Genomic DNA, 14,759 nt, shown 5'->3' with positions numbered 1-14,759 from the left:
CCTTCATTCATCGGTATGGAATTCTACCCCTCTTGCCCATGATATTGAAGTTGTTTTTGAAACCTCCCTTAAGCTACTTTATAAATATATCAAGCCGGCTAGGCTAAAGAAGAACCATTTTTTTGTAATAAACAGGCTTCATTACACTCCGGCCAAAATAGCCAAATTTGCACCTGTCCCTGCACCAGTATGTCCGAAGTGTTCTTTTAGTAATGCCGACGACATTCATATGTTTTTTGATTGTGCAGTAATAAGCCCATTTTGGAAAAACATGGGGGACACCCTGAAAGCCATTTTTCAAACGGATATAGAGATTGATCTCCATTTGGTGATTTTTTGTATAAATCACTACGTAAAAGGGTTGCTTTCACAGACCCACATAGGATTGCTCCTCTATATGATTATTCTGGCTAGGAGGGAGATATGTATTAGATGGAAAGACCCTTCTCCCCCAACAGAGAAGGTTGGCTAAAAGTGGCACTGCGTATGGCTTGTTTAGAGCAAAATGGTGTATCGGAAATGCATGATAACTTCTGGTCTCCCCTGTTAATCTGGTGTCGCACCTTGCGCCTGATAACTTGTTAGATCTTTGTTATCATTGGCGCGTCCAATGATTACACCAGTCCTCAAGATCGAGAGGAAGGCCATGGTGGTCTAGACGAACGCAGCGAGTCGATGGGCGCCCAGGTACACACAAGTTGGCTTGTCAAAACTGCCCAAGTCTTTGGTGAGATGAGGACAAAAAAAGAAAAAAAGCATTTTGTCCTCCATAACAATCCAACGATCCTCAATTTGTTGTAATTTCTCATTGGTGGCAGTCATTAAAGGTTTGAGGGCACGTACTTTGTCTAAGATAGTATCTAGAACAATATTGTGAGACGATTGAATTGGAGATGGAGGGTCATTCTTTGCTCTCTCAGGTTTAGTGCCAAAAGAAGATGGTTTGGCAGTAATATGCGAGTCAGTAGCCATTTTGATAAAATGTACAGATTGTTGAGAACGTTTTTTGAAAGGATCGAATTCTGACCATATAATATAATGGTAGTGAGGAAAAGCATCTGGGTGCAGTTAATACATCACTCACATTTGTCAGGAAGACAGTCCAACAGCAATACGAAGGAGAAAGGGGGTCCCTGATAATTCCCACTGGCCTACAAGCGTGCAGGGAAGCAAGGAAACAAGAGACCTGATAAGAATAGTTTGATAATCAAGAGCTCCACATCCAAACAGCAGCAGCGGCTGTTGGAGAGGCAGATTTAAAACTTGAAGCGACGGTCTCATTCAGCACCAATGCATGAAATGATAACTCATTAAATAAGTAGATCATGAATATCCATAAAACTGTATGCATGTCATACCTGAAGCAAAACTCCCATGAAAATATTTATCTAATGAAGTATATTATCTTCATTAAAAATCTTCATTGTGGGATAGATGAGGTAAATAAAACCTTTCCATTTGAATAAAATGTCATAAGAGTATAGAGCATTTGATAATATTAAATTGTCAGGTCGTCCGAACAGGATGCCATAATAGGATTAGAGGCTCACCCAGACTGTTGAAGATGTGGCCTGCATGTGGAGATAATTAACACGAGTGGCGCGCTTAGAAAATGGCGGCCGCTCGTGTATGACATGAAAACACCGCCGCGACAACAGGGCATAAAGGAGCTGTCTCTGAAGGTTCCCTTCCGGCCTGTAAGCATGCGGGGAAATCAGGGAATAGAAGACGATGTTCGTTTATAACCTGCACTGTCATAAAGGGCTGTATTGAGGCACTTCGCTCCATGAGTTTGGCGGAGCTCAGCGGTCCACCGCCAGCTTGTCTCGAAGCGTAAGCCACACCCCAGGATTACTGTTTTGTTCTTCTTTGGCCACGCCCCTTTTAGAGGCCCCTATCTTTACATCCCACTTGCAGCACTGCTCAACACCATAACAAATGTAGCCCTGCTGAAGTGTGTGTAAGCTGGCTACTATCAAGCTTTTAGATATAACATTACAAATTTGTACAAAAATACAGTTGGCAAAACAATTCCTCTACAAAATCTAATAAGAATTATCACAGCGAAAATGTTGTACTCCAAGGGATTGTACGAGGCAGCGACCAAAACCTGTGCCTACTATGGAAGTCTGTGAGATTTCATGTAGCAAAATACCTGTCTAGAGACTGTATTACAGCATGTGCAATAAAAAGCCACAAGTGTTAGAGACCTATTAGATATATCAAGTGCTTTTCACAATAAATAAGTTTTTATAGTAGTCAGATCAGACATAACGTTGTACCATCGGCTTGCCACCTCAACCAACTCTGCTTTACTTTATTAAGTGTAATAACAATCCACCCTTAAATGTCTGTTGGCTTTATCATATGCTTTTTAAATAAATAACTCACCCTCCTGACATAACTTTTCATAATAAGGAATCAGGCCTATTGCCTTTAGGATTGACTTGTAACCATAATTAACCCATGCCTTTTGTACTGAGCATATATTTTCCTTCAAGGCAAAAATTGCAATGCAAGTGCTATTTTCAGTGGAAGCTCTGAACGTCCACGCATACCCCTCTCTAGCAGTGCTTCTTAAAGATGTTTTTCTGTTGATCACCATAGGTGTGTTGTCAAGCCAAACTTAATAAACTTATTTTCTGCAATCGTGATGTAATTTCGAGGTGCGTTTTCCTTTTCAGCTACATTATCTGGTCTCCGTTTCATTTGAAATTAGTTCTGTGTAAAGCTACCATGTTATTGTTACACAGTTGCGAGTCAAGTCTGTTTTTACTTTATATTTATTGTAGACTGCTGAAAAATTCCAAAAAATCAACCAGATGCTGAGCAGCAGCGAACGTCTACGGAAACGAGCGGCTGAAAGCAGCAATGCGCCAAAACCTCTGAAGAGGCTTCACTTTGACACAGACGGACCAGATGAGACAGACGGGAGGTTAGTTTTTATTTGTTGCAGAAAATGCGCGCTAGGTGTCTTACCCATTGTGACCTGTCAGTCCTGATCGAACACCCCCTTATTGTTAGCATTTTTCTATGCACCCTAGAGGAAATAGGCACGAACGGCTCTACTTTTCCACTTATCACAATAAAAAGACGCTATCCTAGTGCCCCACGGCTCCAAGCCATTTAGTTGGCTTAGTGTTTACCACAACAACAGCACATTCATATCCAGTTCTATTCACTCTTGGCACTACAACGCTACACTGTGCACATAACTACTGGCTCCAACACGTTGACAACTCAGCTCTGAGTCACACAGTTGGTTAAGTGTTTGGAAATTTGTGCAGTAGGTGCATTGGCATCAGAGCCACATGCAGGGTCGGATTGGGATCACAATTTGGCCCGGGCACTGACGAAAAAAGTGGCCCACGTTCAAGTGGCGTGGCCTACAGTTAAGTGGCGTGGCCCACAGTCAAGGGGCGTGCCCTTTCATGAAACACTATTTGGTTCCTCTTTGAGGTTTAATTCGTACAGAAATATTTAGTAAATTAAGCCTTTTAAAGCTTACAGAGCAAGTAACATTGGTAAAGATTAGGAGCACTGCAGTTCTGATAACTGAATACTTACTTGCAGTCTTAACGCCCTGCACAATGTCGTAAGATACTCTTTCCCAACCAGCTATGTCCTAGACTCTAATCATCACATAAATCAGAAATCTAGTACAAAGTCAAGGAGAAAGGGTAAGACTGGAATCTCTAGGAACAGAACATGTAATAACAAAAGTGAGAATTCACAAATGAGGAAAAGGCAGTCTGGGGTGTAAAGAATGCTGAAAAAATGTATCTGTGCAATCTAGTCATACATTTATTTCACAGCCAGCAGGTGATGTCTATATACAAAAAACACAGTTTTATTCATATCTGTTGCTGCCTTCAAGTCTGGGCCATGAGGAGACTGAGGATTACTCCATTAACCATGAAAATGATAGAAAATCTGCAAAAAGGAATTCTAACCTGACATGCTAGAAAAGTGAATTCTTCTGCACAGAGAAAGAAGTGCCAAGTTTGCAAATTTTGCTTAGGCCTCGAACAAGGCTTAGCTTAGAATGAGGCTAAACAGCTCTCTTTTGAGAAAGCACATTACACAAAGTCTTAGACATGTCCTGAAATCAACACACAAACATGCGGCCACATTCTGGCCTAGAACCTAAAATAGAGTGCAGTCAGACCTACACACTACAAACAAAAACTAACCAAAACTTACTAATTAACCCCTTCCGTGCGGCCGCGATTTTTCCCGTGTGCGGCCGCCGGACGAACACGGGCGGGCCATGACGAACCCCAGCCGTCATCAGCACACGAGCACCGTAGTGCATGACGGCTGGGGTTCGTCACCAGCATGGAAGGGGTTAATATTTTTGGCATATAGAGAAATATGCCCCTTGTGCGCATTTTGGATGAGGCCTTTAAAATAAAGTTACATTGTTAACTGGCACACAAATAAATCAGTAAATTGTGCAAAGAAATGGTAAACAAAATGGTTCCTACCTGTTCCTTCTTGCTTCAGAGGAAGGGATCGGCTAGCAACACATTGCATTTCTGGGTGCTGGATGTGGCAAGTCAAGTAAACCTTTGAGGAAGACCTACTGCACCGAGTCTAGTGCAGTATTTTCTGGATTTGGTGGGACGACGATTGAGGCACACTAGATGTAGCTTTGAGTACTGCTTTACTCAGCCTACTTTGGTCAGCCCTGTGGAGAGTGGGATGCCAAGGGGATTAGATGGCCCCTCTTGAGTTAGAGCGTGGCAGTGTGGTGCATCTGGTTAGAAGAGTAACCAAATAGAAGAGGCAGGGTGAACACTCTGTAGTTCTGTATGGGAGGGTCAGGACTAGGGTGACCAACTGGCACGGGTGCAAATTATGTAAGTAAGTAAATAGACAACCATTTAAGCACTAGTCAAAATAGGTGTATATCAGGTTGAACCAATCGTGTACTTCACGGGTTTTCAGTATCCACGCAGCTTTGATCAACTGTGCAGGTCTTTTTGTGATATTTCATATGATAATAATCTATATATATGGTTACAGCACTGGGTTGTCCAGTCTGATATTTTGTTTGCAATTCATGGTTCTGAGCAAGCATGTTTGGTGAGAGAAATGGTCGGGAAGATCTGCTTGGATAGTCATTGTGAGATGTAAAGTGGCAAACATAAGATGCCGCTAATCCAGATCCAAACATATTCAACCATTTGCAAACCTATCCATCATGTATTCTTTCATCCATCATTTCACTCATCCATCCCTCCATCCACCCTTTTACTCCTCCATCCATTATCCACCCATTCATTCACTCTTCCACCCATCCATCCATTCACTCATCCATCCATTTACCCTTTCACCCATCCAGCCACCCTTTCACTTACTCATCCATCCACCCAGTCACTCATCCTTCCACACATTCACCCTTTCAGTCATCCATACATCCATCCTTACTTTTTCTCTTCATCCACCCTTTCAACCAATCCATCCCTTCACTCATCCATCTAGCCATTTTCCCTCTCACCCATCCAGCCATCCTTTCACTTTCTTATCCATCCACCCAGTCACTCATCCTTCCACCTATTCACCTTTTCAGTCATCCATCCTCCCTTTCTCTCTTCATCGACCCTTTCACTTAGCCATCCATCCTTCCTTCCATCCACCCAACTATCCATCTACTCATCCACTCATGCATCCATCCGTTGACCCTATCACTCATCCATCCTTTCAGTCATCCATCCATCATTTCTCTCATCCATCCTTTCACTCCTCTATCCAATCATTTGCCCATGTACCCTCCCTTTCACTCACTCATCCATCCTTACGGCCACCCTTTCACACATCTGTTCATCCATTCACTCTTTCACTTATCAATTAATCAATCCATCCATCATTTCACTCATCTAGATGAAGTCTAGAATTTAAACCTAACGGACACACATAGCTTTGTATCAAAGCCACTGAACCAGCTAAGATGGTACAAAACATAACATCCTCCTGATGCAGAGCAATGGACCACTTACACCCTAGCAAAGAAAAAGGCAGCTGTGTCCTTTGAGCATACATCAGAATGCGCCCTGCAGATTCATAATGGGATCGAACCAGCCACAATCCAATAAAATGCATGGCTAAACACTACATTAATACATTTTTCCTCACTAACCACCATCAATATGAATTGCCTCTAAACATTGAAAAACAAAGCCATGAATACGCTCAGCAGTCCTCTTTGAATCTAGTCATCAGGTGCGCCAGAACCAAGCTAATTTCGAATTTGCAACAGGACCATACAAATGGTTGTAGGTTTTATGCGAATGCTCACAATATATATCCTGGAACAGCCCAAACAGTAGACTTGTTTGTTTATTAACATAATGAAAAATGTCCTAGCTATCGCAACGCAAAGTTCTATTAAGGACTCAGAGGCGAGGATTATGCTTGAAAGTCTTTACTTCGTTGATATGAAAATTCACAGCCATACAACAAAGCATTACAGAATAAAACTAACATCCCAAGAAATTCATGGGGGGGTTATAACAAATACAAGCAACAAATCAAATAGATATATTCCCAACAAAGTCCATCTTCACATTCTACGCTGCCTCTTTCCTTCGTGCGGAATCACGCAGATCTCCTTCTCTCATAAATCCTACCTAAAGCCATCCATTACAGATAAGAAACCAAAGAGAACAAACATATAACTGAAACTTTCACAAGGAACAAATAATCTTATAAACCAGACAGTTGTCTACATAATCAAAGTCTCATAGTATGAGTAAAAAATCATTTCCATTACTAGATTAGGCAGAGAAAACTCAATACTTACTGAATACGGGAAAGGAATCAAAGAGAAACGTTTCTCGCCGGGTAGGATAATCCCCGCCTCCAAGTCCTTAATTAATGGAAACATTCTGTTCTGATCGCTAGGAAATTTTTCATTCTATGTCGGGACCGGATGGAAGGATTATGCCAGTTCAAAGCTTATCCCCTACCAACTGAGCAATGTCCACAATCGGTTTTAGGTAGAATCTCTTGAAAGTAGATTCAGAGAACTAATCTGCCGCGTTCATGATATCCTCCACACAGGCACCCAGCTGCAAAGGTTTGGATGCCAATGCACCTGGCGCAGAGTGTGCCCAAAACATCCCCACAGTTATAACAGCCTTGCACATCACCCAATGGATCCAACGGGCAATCATGGGAGAAGAGATCGCTCTATGCAGCTTCCTTAGGACAATCAAAAGTTGTCTTTCACCAGGCGTATGGCATTACTCCTTCATTTCCTTGTATGCCTTCAAACATACAGCTTGGAAGAATATGCAAATACAGGGTAAAAAATAACCCTCATATGTGACTTAGTCCTCCTGCTGATTGTAAAGGAGACCCCATGTGGGAACATTTTCTACCTGTAATATCCAGGGCTCTAACATCCAAAATCCTTTGGCAGGGTACCAAGCAAAGAAGCATAGCTATTTTGGTGGATAGTTACTTGCAGGACAAGAAATTATTGGGTTTTAAGGACAGAAACCGATTAAGGGCGTGATTGATATCCCAAAGAGTAGAGTATCATGGCTCCTGGGGCAAAGAAAGTCGAACCCCTCATTGTAACTAACAGAGCAAAAGATGCTCCCCCACAGGGACCCATCTAACTGCACATGGCCCGCTGAAATAGCAGAGCAGAAGCGCATACCCCTGCTCCAGCTTCAAATACTGGAGAAAGGCATCCGTTGCCACCACCAGAGAGTCCGAACTCTAACTGAAGAATCTGGGAAGTTGATGACTCATTCTGGAGGCATAGAATTCCACTAAAACGGGCCCCACTTGTCTTGCGATCATGGAGGAGAGTTCTGCATCCAGTTTCAAGAAAATGGAATCATGGCAGTGATGAGAATGCCAATCTGTCACCTGGTTCGACTGCCCAGGAAGATACTCTTTTATGACCAATACATGATGGTCAAGGCAGAAGTGCCAAAAGTCTTTTGCTAGGTCCTACAATGTCTTTGACCTGGTCCCTCCTAGGCTATTGATATAACACACTGCAGACATGTTGTCCATCTTTAGGAGGGCGCACCCGGAATATTGTCTTTGGTCCAACAGCGTACATCAAAGGAGCCCACCAGGTGTTCCAAACAGTTGATGTGCAGTCTCTGTTTGCCTTGAGACCAGTTTCTGCCTGTACAAACACCTCCACAATGAGCTCCCCAGCCCAATCTTCTGGCGTCAGACCAAATCAGGGCTGGAACCGAAGATTGCGCCTCCAATTCCAAGCCTCAATATGGGAAAGCCACCATTGGCTCTCTTCCCGCACTTCCTCTGACAGGGGAACCACCTGAGAGTAAGTGAGACCCTTCCTGAGGTAATGGCCCTTGAGAAGCTGAAGGGCTCAATAAAGCAGGGGCCCCGGAGAGATAGCCTGTATTAACGATGACAGTAAGACTGCCACCATCACTATTGTTCATAACAAGGTGTAAGTCCTGCTTATAATCTGCCTCAACTCATGGTAAATCTTTGCCATCGTCCAAGATGGAAATCGTAAGTGTACCGTAGTTGACTTTATGACAAAACCCAGAAAGTTCGTAGTCTGGGATGGGCGAAGGAGAGACTTGAATTTGTTTATCAAAAACCCCAACCCCTCCAGAAGGCTGACCGCTGACTGAAGCTGTAGGTTTTCGGGCAATGATTCATAATTAACTTGTTGTCAAAAATGATGAATCTTATCCCTTGAGCTCATATGTGTTCCACCACTAGGCAGAGGAGTTTCGTAAAACACCACGAAGCTGGAAACAGGCCAAAGGGAAGTGTGAGGAATTCAAAGGCCTACCGCCTCCAACAAAACTGCAGGAATCTGCCTCTCGATAAACAGTTGGTGTGTGGACGGCTTGCTGCGTATTTGTGGCACAACTGACGGGCTATCAAACCCCTGGCCATACGAATGGATCATTATTAGTGAAAGGTTTCACTGATGATTTATCTTCCTATACACAAAGCAGGAACGTTATGAACATAATGCACAAAGTATTGAGAATATTCCAACCATCTATTGTTACTTGGAAAGTCCTGATGAACAAAACGCTTTGGCTAGATGTTTTATATATGGAATTAAATGATCAGAAAATAAAAAGGAACATGATTGTTTGCTTCATTTGTATAAGAAGAATACTGGTGCACCATTTCAAATCAAGTACAGGAATCTGCCATGGGACTGAAAAATGGGCTGGTTATTTAAGCATCCTTCAAGTTCAGATGCACCATCTAAAGGAATGGCTGGTACAGATCCCTCAGCAGATGAATACCCTCCATCTTGAAATGGCGGTACACCAGCCATTCGTTGAGATTGAACAATGGCAGTCTCCGTCCATCGCACTTGTGGACAAGAAAGCTATTGCTTACGAAGCCACAGGGATGATTAGTAGTATGACATATGGTCCCTTTGTCAAGGAGTGCCTTGACCTCTGCGTCTATCAATTCGCCCTCTGATGCAGAGAATACTATTGGAATTAGAGCGCAGGCTGTTCGGGGAGCCATATAACTCCAAATGGAAGCCCTGAACTGTCTGGAGGACCTTCGCATCTGTTGTGAGGGACACCCACCTGTGGTATAACTGAGCCTGACGCCCACTTACCCTTGGAGGGATGGACACTCACCTTTATTAGAGGAGCAGGTGCCTTGTCCTCTGGAACCGCCGGGCTCTGGTGGGGTAGAAGGTGGGGTAGAAGGTCGCAAACTTTGATTGGTCCTGGTACTGACCATGTCCGAAGCCTTGCCCTCTGGAGAAGATTTGGGAGGAAAACCCAACCGAGCGGCCCCTACCAAGGCTGGGCTCATAGAAAACACAAGGGTGAAAAATCCTCTTAATGGAAGTGTGGGCCTTGTCCAGGGAAGAAAATGTGGCCACAAACTTCTCAAGCTCTTCAATAAAAGGACCTCTAAAAAGGCATCCTGGGCCACGACCCCTGCGTCCGACGAAGCCAAGTCACCCAACTTAGCTTTCTTCTTTATAAGAAGGGAGCAGTGACGCTCCGTAGATAGCACACAATTGGCATTGCCTGAAAATAGACTTGCTCTCCGAGCCTTACTAGATAGGACCTTAGGAGCAATCAAACAACCAGAAACCTTGTCCTCCTCCGCCATATCTAGAATCTTACTTAAAGGCCCAATAGCGTCCAAGAGTTCGTCTTGGGATGAACGCCAAGACCGATCGATCCTCTTCTTGGGGTGCTTAACAAATTTGGCTAAGAAAGTGGAGATCCTGGCGTCAGTTTCTGGAGTAAGGACTACCTTCCCCTCCAGAGATGGCCTAGGGGATTCTGCATGCAAGCAGCTACGAGCCTCCTTTTCCAGATGTTTGTACAACCAACCCGCAACATAGTTTGCCACTTAGCTTGCCGGAGTCCACTCTGCAGAACGAGGGTGTATGATGTCATCTGGATACACCATGTCTGATACTGTGTCATTAGAGGGCTGGTCTGAAGCATTATTGGCAGCAAACGGGCACCAAGGTCGTGAGGAACCTGGCTCTGTATCAGACTCCCCTTGGGAGCCACCACCGTCCCAAGTGGGAGTGGGGGAATGCAGTCCATCAAATCACTGGCCCAACCCAGTGTGATCCAGAAAGGCCTTTTTAAGGCACGAAAAGGGGTGTTCTGGTCCATCCCAGGCAACCTACCCTTAGAGCAGGAAGGTCCGGGTTCAACCATGGTCTGGAGTTGATTCAGTTTGGTATAATCCTCCAGGACCTGCCTGTACAGGCACCGCTCAGCCAGGGACATAGCCTCCGTGACCTGTGGATGGATTTATCCACTGCATCATAGAAGTTGTTGTCCTCAGGTAGGAAGGACAATGTCTCCTTCTCAATGTAAACATTCTTCATTGACTGCATACACTCGGGAAGACATCGCTGTGATGACAACCCAGTATAGGTGGACCAGAGGTCACCAACCAGGTAGGGTATAGGCCCTAGGGGGACACACCCGAATTATTCACAAGGGTCAGCATGGGACAGTGTCCCTTATTATGACTGAGAAGCAGTGCTTTCAAAAGGTACAGTCCTGAAGGGCGCAAATCAATTACAGGCCCGCATGCATAGGAAAACAAGCATTTGCAATGCAATAGGTCTCGCATGGACATTAGTTTTAGTTATTGACATTGTAAATGAACATTTTTTTAGTTTGTTTTTGTTTTGTAAAACTTAAATAAAAGCCACTGTTATTTACAATGGCAATAGTTTAAAGTCTTGTAAATGCCAGACCTATTTGAGCTGTTGGCATTGTAAATAATAATGTCTTTTATTAATGTTATTGTTTTTAAACAACATAAATATAATGCATTTACAATGCCAATAGTATAAACTCCTGTAAATGCAAGACGTATTTCATTTGCAAGAGGTTGACTAAATTATGCAGCAAGAAAAGCCAAATTAAGCAGCATAATGTGGCACTTTCTTTATAGCATTACTTTATTATTTTGTCATTCTTATGCATGGTAATACCGCCTAGATAAAGACTTCACCTCATTAGTACCAATCTAAAAACTACCTTACGGGAATATGTGATGCATATTACACTTTCCACCACGAGGAAGACATTTTCCGCATTTATTTTCACCACAGTGAGCACCTTAATTTTTTTCCCTCAAACAGGAGCAATGGACATATTTGACTTGTTTACTTAGTATTATATTTTCCCCGTCGTGATTGAAGTTATTGGCTGCGAATTGAGGCACTCGAAATCCACGCTGTTGCCCCATTGAAATGTGAAATTACATATATCAAATTTGCGGTTCGGCATCAGGTCGTGGCAACCGAATAGCAGACTCGAAGGTGCACATGTATTTTTACACTGTCAAGGGACACTTGGAAAGTATGTTTACTTTATTGTGTAGACAAGGCGACATAGTACACCCGGAAAAGATTGGCGACAATATTCTCGATTTGTACATGTCATTTATCTTCTCTGGGGCTACAAGCCATAGCGCAGTCCTGCTACGGATGTTCTTCTCCCATATAAAGCTCCCCTATAACTATATGCTTGAGCTGCGGCCGGCTATGACCCTCCCCTGCGGCTTTCCCTCCTCTCTTGGGCACCCACACCTCATCCTAGCCTGGCTCTCCTTCCTGAGTGTTCTGCCTTGACCTTTTGGGGCCACCAGTGGCCTCAGTGACTTGGCGCCCTTGCGCGGGGGTTGGCAGCGCGCAGCAGCACAGAAGACGCCGACACAGGGTCACTGTCGGAAGTGACGTGCACGAGCGCGCGCCCTCCTTTTATTGTACGCCGCAGGCCACGCCTGGCCTGCGGGTGCATGGGTGCGTGTACGTGCGGAACACTAGAGCGTTACAGGACACTACATCGATCTCCAACTTGCAAATGTTCTTTTTTTTTCTAACTGCTAACAAGAAAAACAGATTCAGTCTTATAACATGTGATATGAGATTGCCTGGGTACTTGCGTGTCCCTTGGTGTTGGGCTCAGGACATCAGCCGGCAGGCATAGTCTTTCAGCATCCGGCTCAGTGGGGGGTTAGGCCTCAGATTGTATTTTCGGGCGTTGCCCCTACCACCTTCATTAGTCTGGTAGGTGTCTCTGTTTGCAGCCGCCGGTGTTTGGGGAGCTGCCACGGAGTCACGTTCTTCCGCTCGACATTCGGGGACATTGACGTTTTCTTCGTCGGTTGTCCCCACTCCATTGGGTCGGGTTTCCTCTCCTGCCGCTTCCGGTCGCTGACTGGATTCCTGCGGAAGCGCCTTGAACCACGAGGTGTTTCGTGATATTTCCTCTCCTCCTCTTTTGGCTGTGACCATGGTACCTTTGGTGGACGTGACGGTCCACGGGCCTGGTTCGTATCGGGTTTGGAACTTCCCAACAGGACGTCGGTTGGGAATGATCACTCGGGTCCCCGGGCTGAGGCTTCTCGGCTGGGCCCTCCTGTGTACGTACTGGCACGTCTGTTTTCTTATCGCCTCCGTAACTGGGCCTCTTCCATGTCCGCCGGGGGTGGCGCCCATCCTGGTGCCATTGGGAGGAGGTCTCTCCATGGTCCTTGGAACATCAGGGTCCATGGGCTCCTTTGTGTCGCGCAGTGGGGTGTGCCTCTGTATTCCCTCAGGAATTCGTGTAGTCTTTGCTCGGGATCAGCTTGTTCCACCAGAGCGATTCGGAATACTTCATTGAGAGTCCGCATAAACCTCTCCACGTCTCCGTTTGCTTGTGGCCACTGAGGGGTAATGCGGCGGTGTTGAATTCCCCGGGTCGTGAGGAACGTGGCGAATTCTGCCCCTTGGAACGGCGGCCCATTGTCGCTTCGGATCTCCGACGGGTAACCGAACATTGAGAAGATCTTTTCTAGCGCCGCTCCCACATGAGCAAATGCCGTGGAGACAACTCTCTCCACTACTGGATATTTATAGTAGGAGTCAATGGCTACCAGTGTATGTCCTTCTCCCGGAAAACTTCCGAAGTCTATACTGATCTTGGTCCAAGGGGAGGTGCAGGCCTCTTCTGTGATTATTGGCACGGGTCTCTCCAGGTCACTGGTCAGCTGACAGGCCATGCACCCTTGTACGTATTCTTCCACCCTAGTTTCCAAATCTTGAAACCAGACCTTTTCTCTCATCCGCGCCTTCATTTTCGTCGAGCCTTGATGTCCTCCGTGGGCCAATTGTATTGCCCGGTGTCTCAGGCTATGGGTATGACCAGTCGTGAGCCCCTCAATAGCACTCCGTCTTCCGTGGCACTCAACTCGTGCCGGATTCGCCAGAATCTTGTGAGTGATTCTTTGTCTTCCGCGCCCCAGGATGTGGGCGGGCGCAGGTATTCTGTCCACGATCCATCCTGTACTGCCTGGATGGTCCTCCGGTACACATTATCGTCTGTCGCGGCTTCTTTTATTTCATCTATGGTCATGCTGTTCGGGCATGACGCAATGGCCACCCACTGAGCGTACTCCTCGCGGTCATCCTCCATTGATTCATGTTCCTGTGGGAAGGGGTGGCGTGACAGATAGTCCGCGGGATTCTTGGCTCCCGGGCGATAGGTGACTTCCATCTCGTAGGACTGTAGTTGTATCACCCACCGTTCGATGCGAGGTGGAGGGTGTGGAGCGGTTCCTTTGAAAAGGGACACTAGCGGTTGGTGGTCAGTGACCATTACAAACGGGTGTCCTTGTAAGTAAAGGTAGAAATGGCCGCAGGCCCACTTAATAGCAAAAGCCTCCCTCTCGATTTGGGCATATCTGGTCTCCGTCGGGGTCAGGGCCTTGCTGGCGAACGCTAGCGCCGTCCATTGGCCAGGTTCATGTTCTTGGGTCAGGACCGCGCCGAGTCCCACCGGGCTGGCGTCCACGATCACCTCTGTACGCTTCTTGGGGTCGAAGTAGGACAGCGTGGCCTTTTCCAAAAGCGCCTCTTTGATCCCCCGAAAGGCCTCTTCTTCCTTCGGGCCCCACTGCCACGAGGCATCCGCCTTTGTCAGCGCTCGCAGCGGTTCACTCCTGGTGGCCAGACCCGGTATGAACCGGCCACAGTATGTGGCCATACCAAGGAAGCTTCTCACCTCCGTCGGGGATTTTGGTGCGAGGGCGTCTTTGATGGCCTTGGATTTCTTTGGATCAATTTGAATGCCCTCCTGATTGAACACGTAACCAAAGAATTCTATCGAGGGCTGAAAGAATTGGCATTTCTCTTTGTGGAGTGTTGCTCCATGGACGCTGAGTCTCTTCAGGACGTCTCTCAGGTGCTTGTGGTGTTCCGATGCTGTGGCAGAGTGTATCAGGATGTCATCGCTGAC

The 14,759-nt window shown here is 45.7% G+C and overlaps 1 protein-coding gene across 1 annotated transcript in view; it reads left to right on the top strand.

The window, feature by feature from the left end:
- RB1 (RB transcriptional corepressor 1) overlaps positions 1-14,759 on the top strand; it is a 1,321,361-nt gene that overhangs the window by 1,256,362 nt on the left and 50,240 nt on the right. Inside the window, exon 25 of the mRNA XM_086934987.1 lies at positions 2,793-2,935. Coding sequence (XP_086791113.1) covers positions 2,793-2,935 — 143 coding nt within the window. The remainder of the gene's footprint in view (positions 1-2,792; positions 2,936-14,759) is intronic.

Source organism: Lissotriton vulgaris, chromosome 8 (genome assembly GCF_964263255.1).
Source record: "Lissotriton vulgaris chromosome 8, aLisVul1.2, whole genome shotgun sequence".
In the NCBI taxonomy this organism is placed as follows: Eukaryota; Metazoa; Chordata; class Amphibia; order Caudata; family Salamandridae; genus Lissotriton; species Lissotriton vulgaris.
This window is presented reverse-complemented; position numbering and strand designations above follow the sequence as displayed.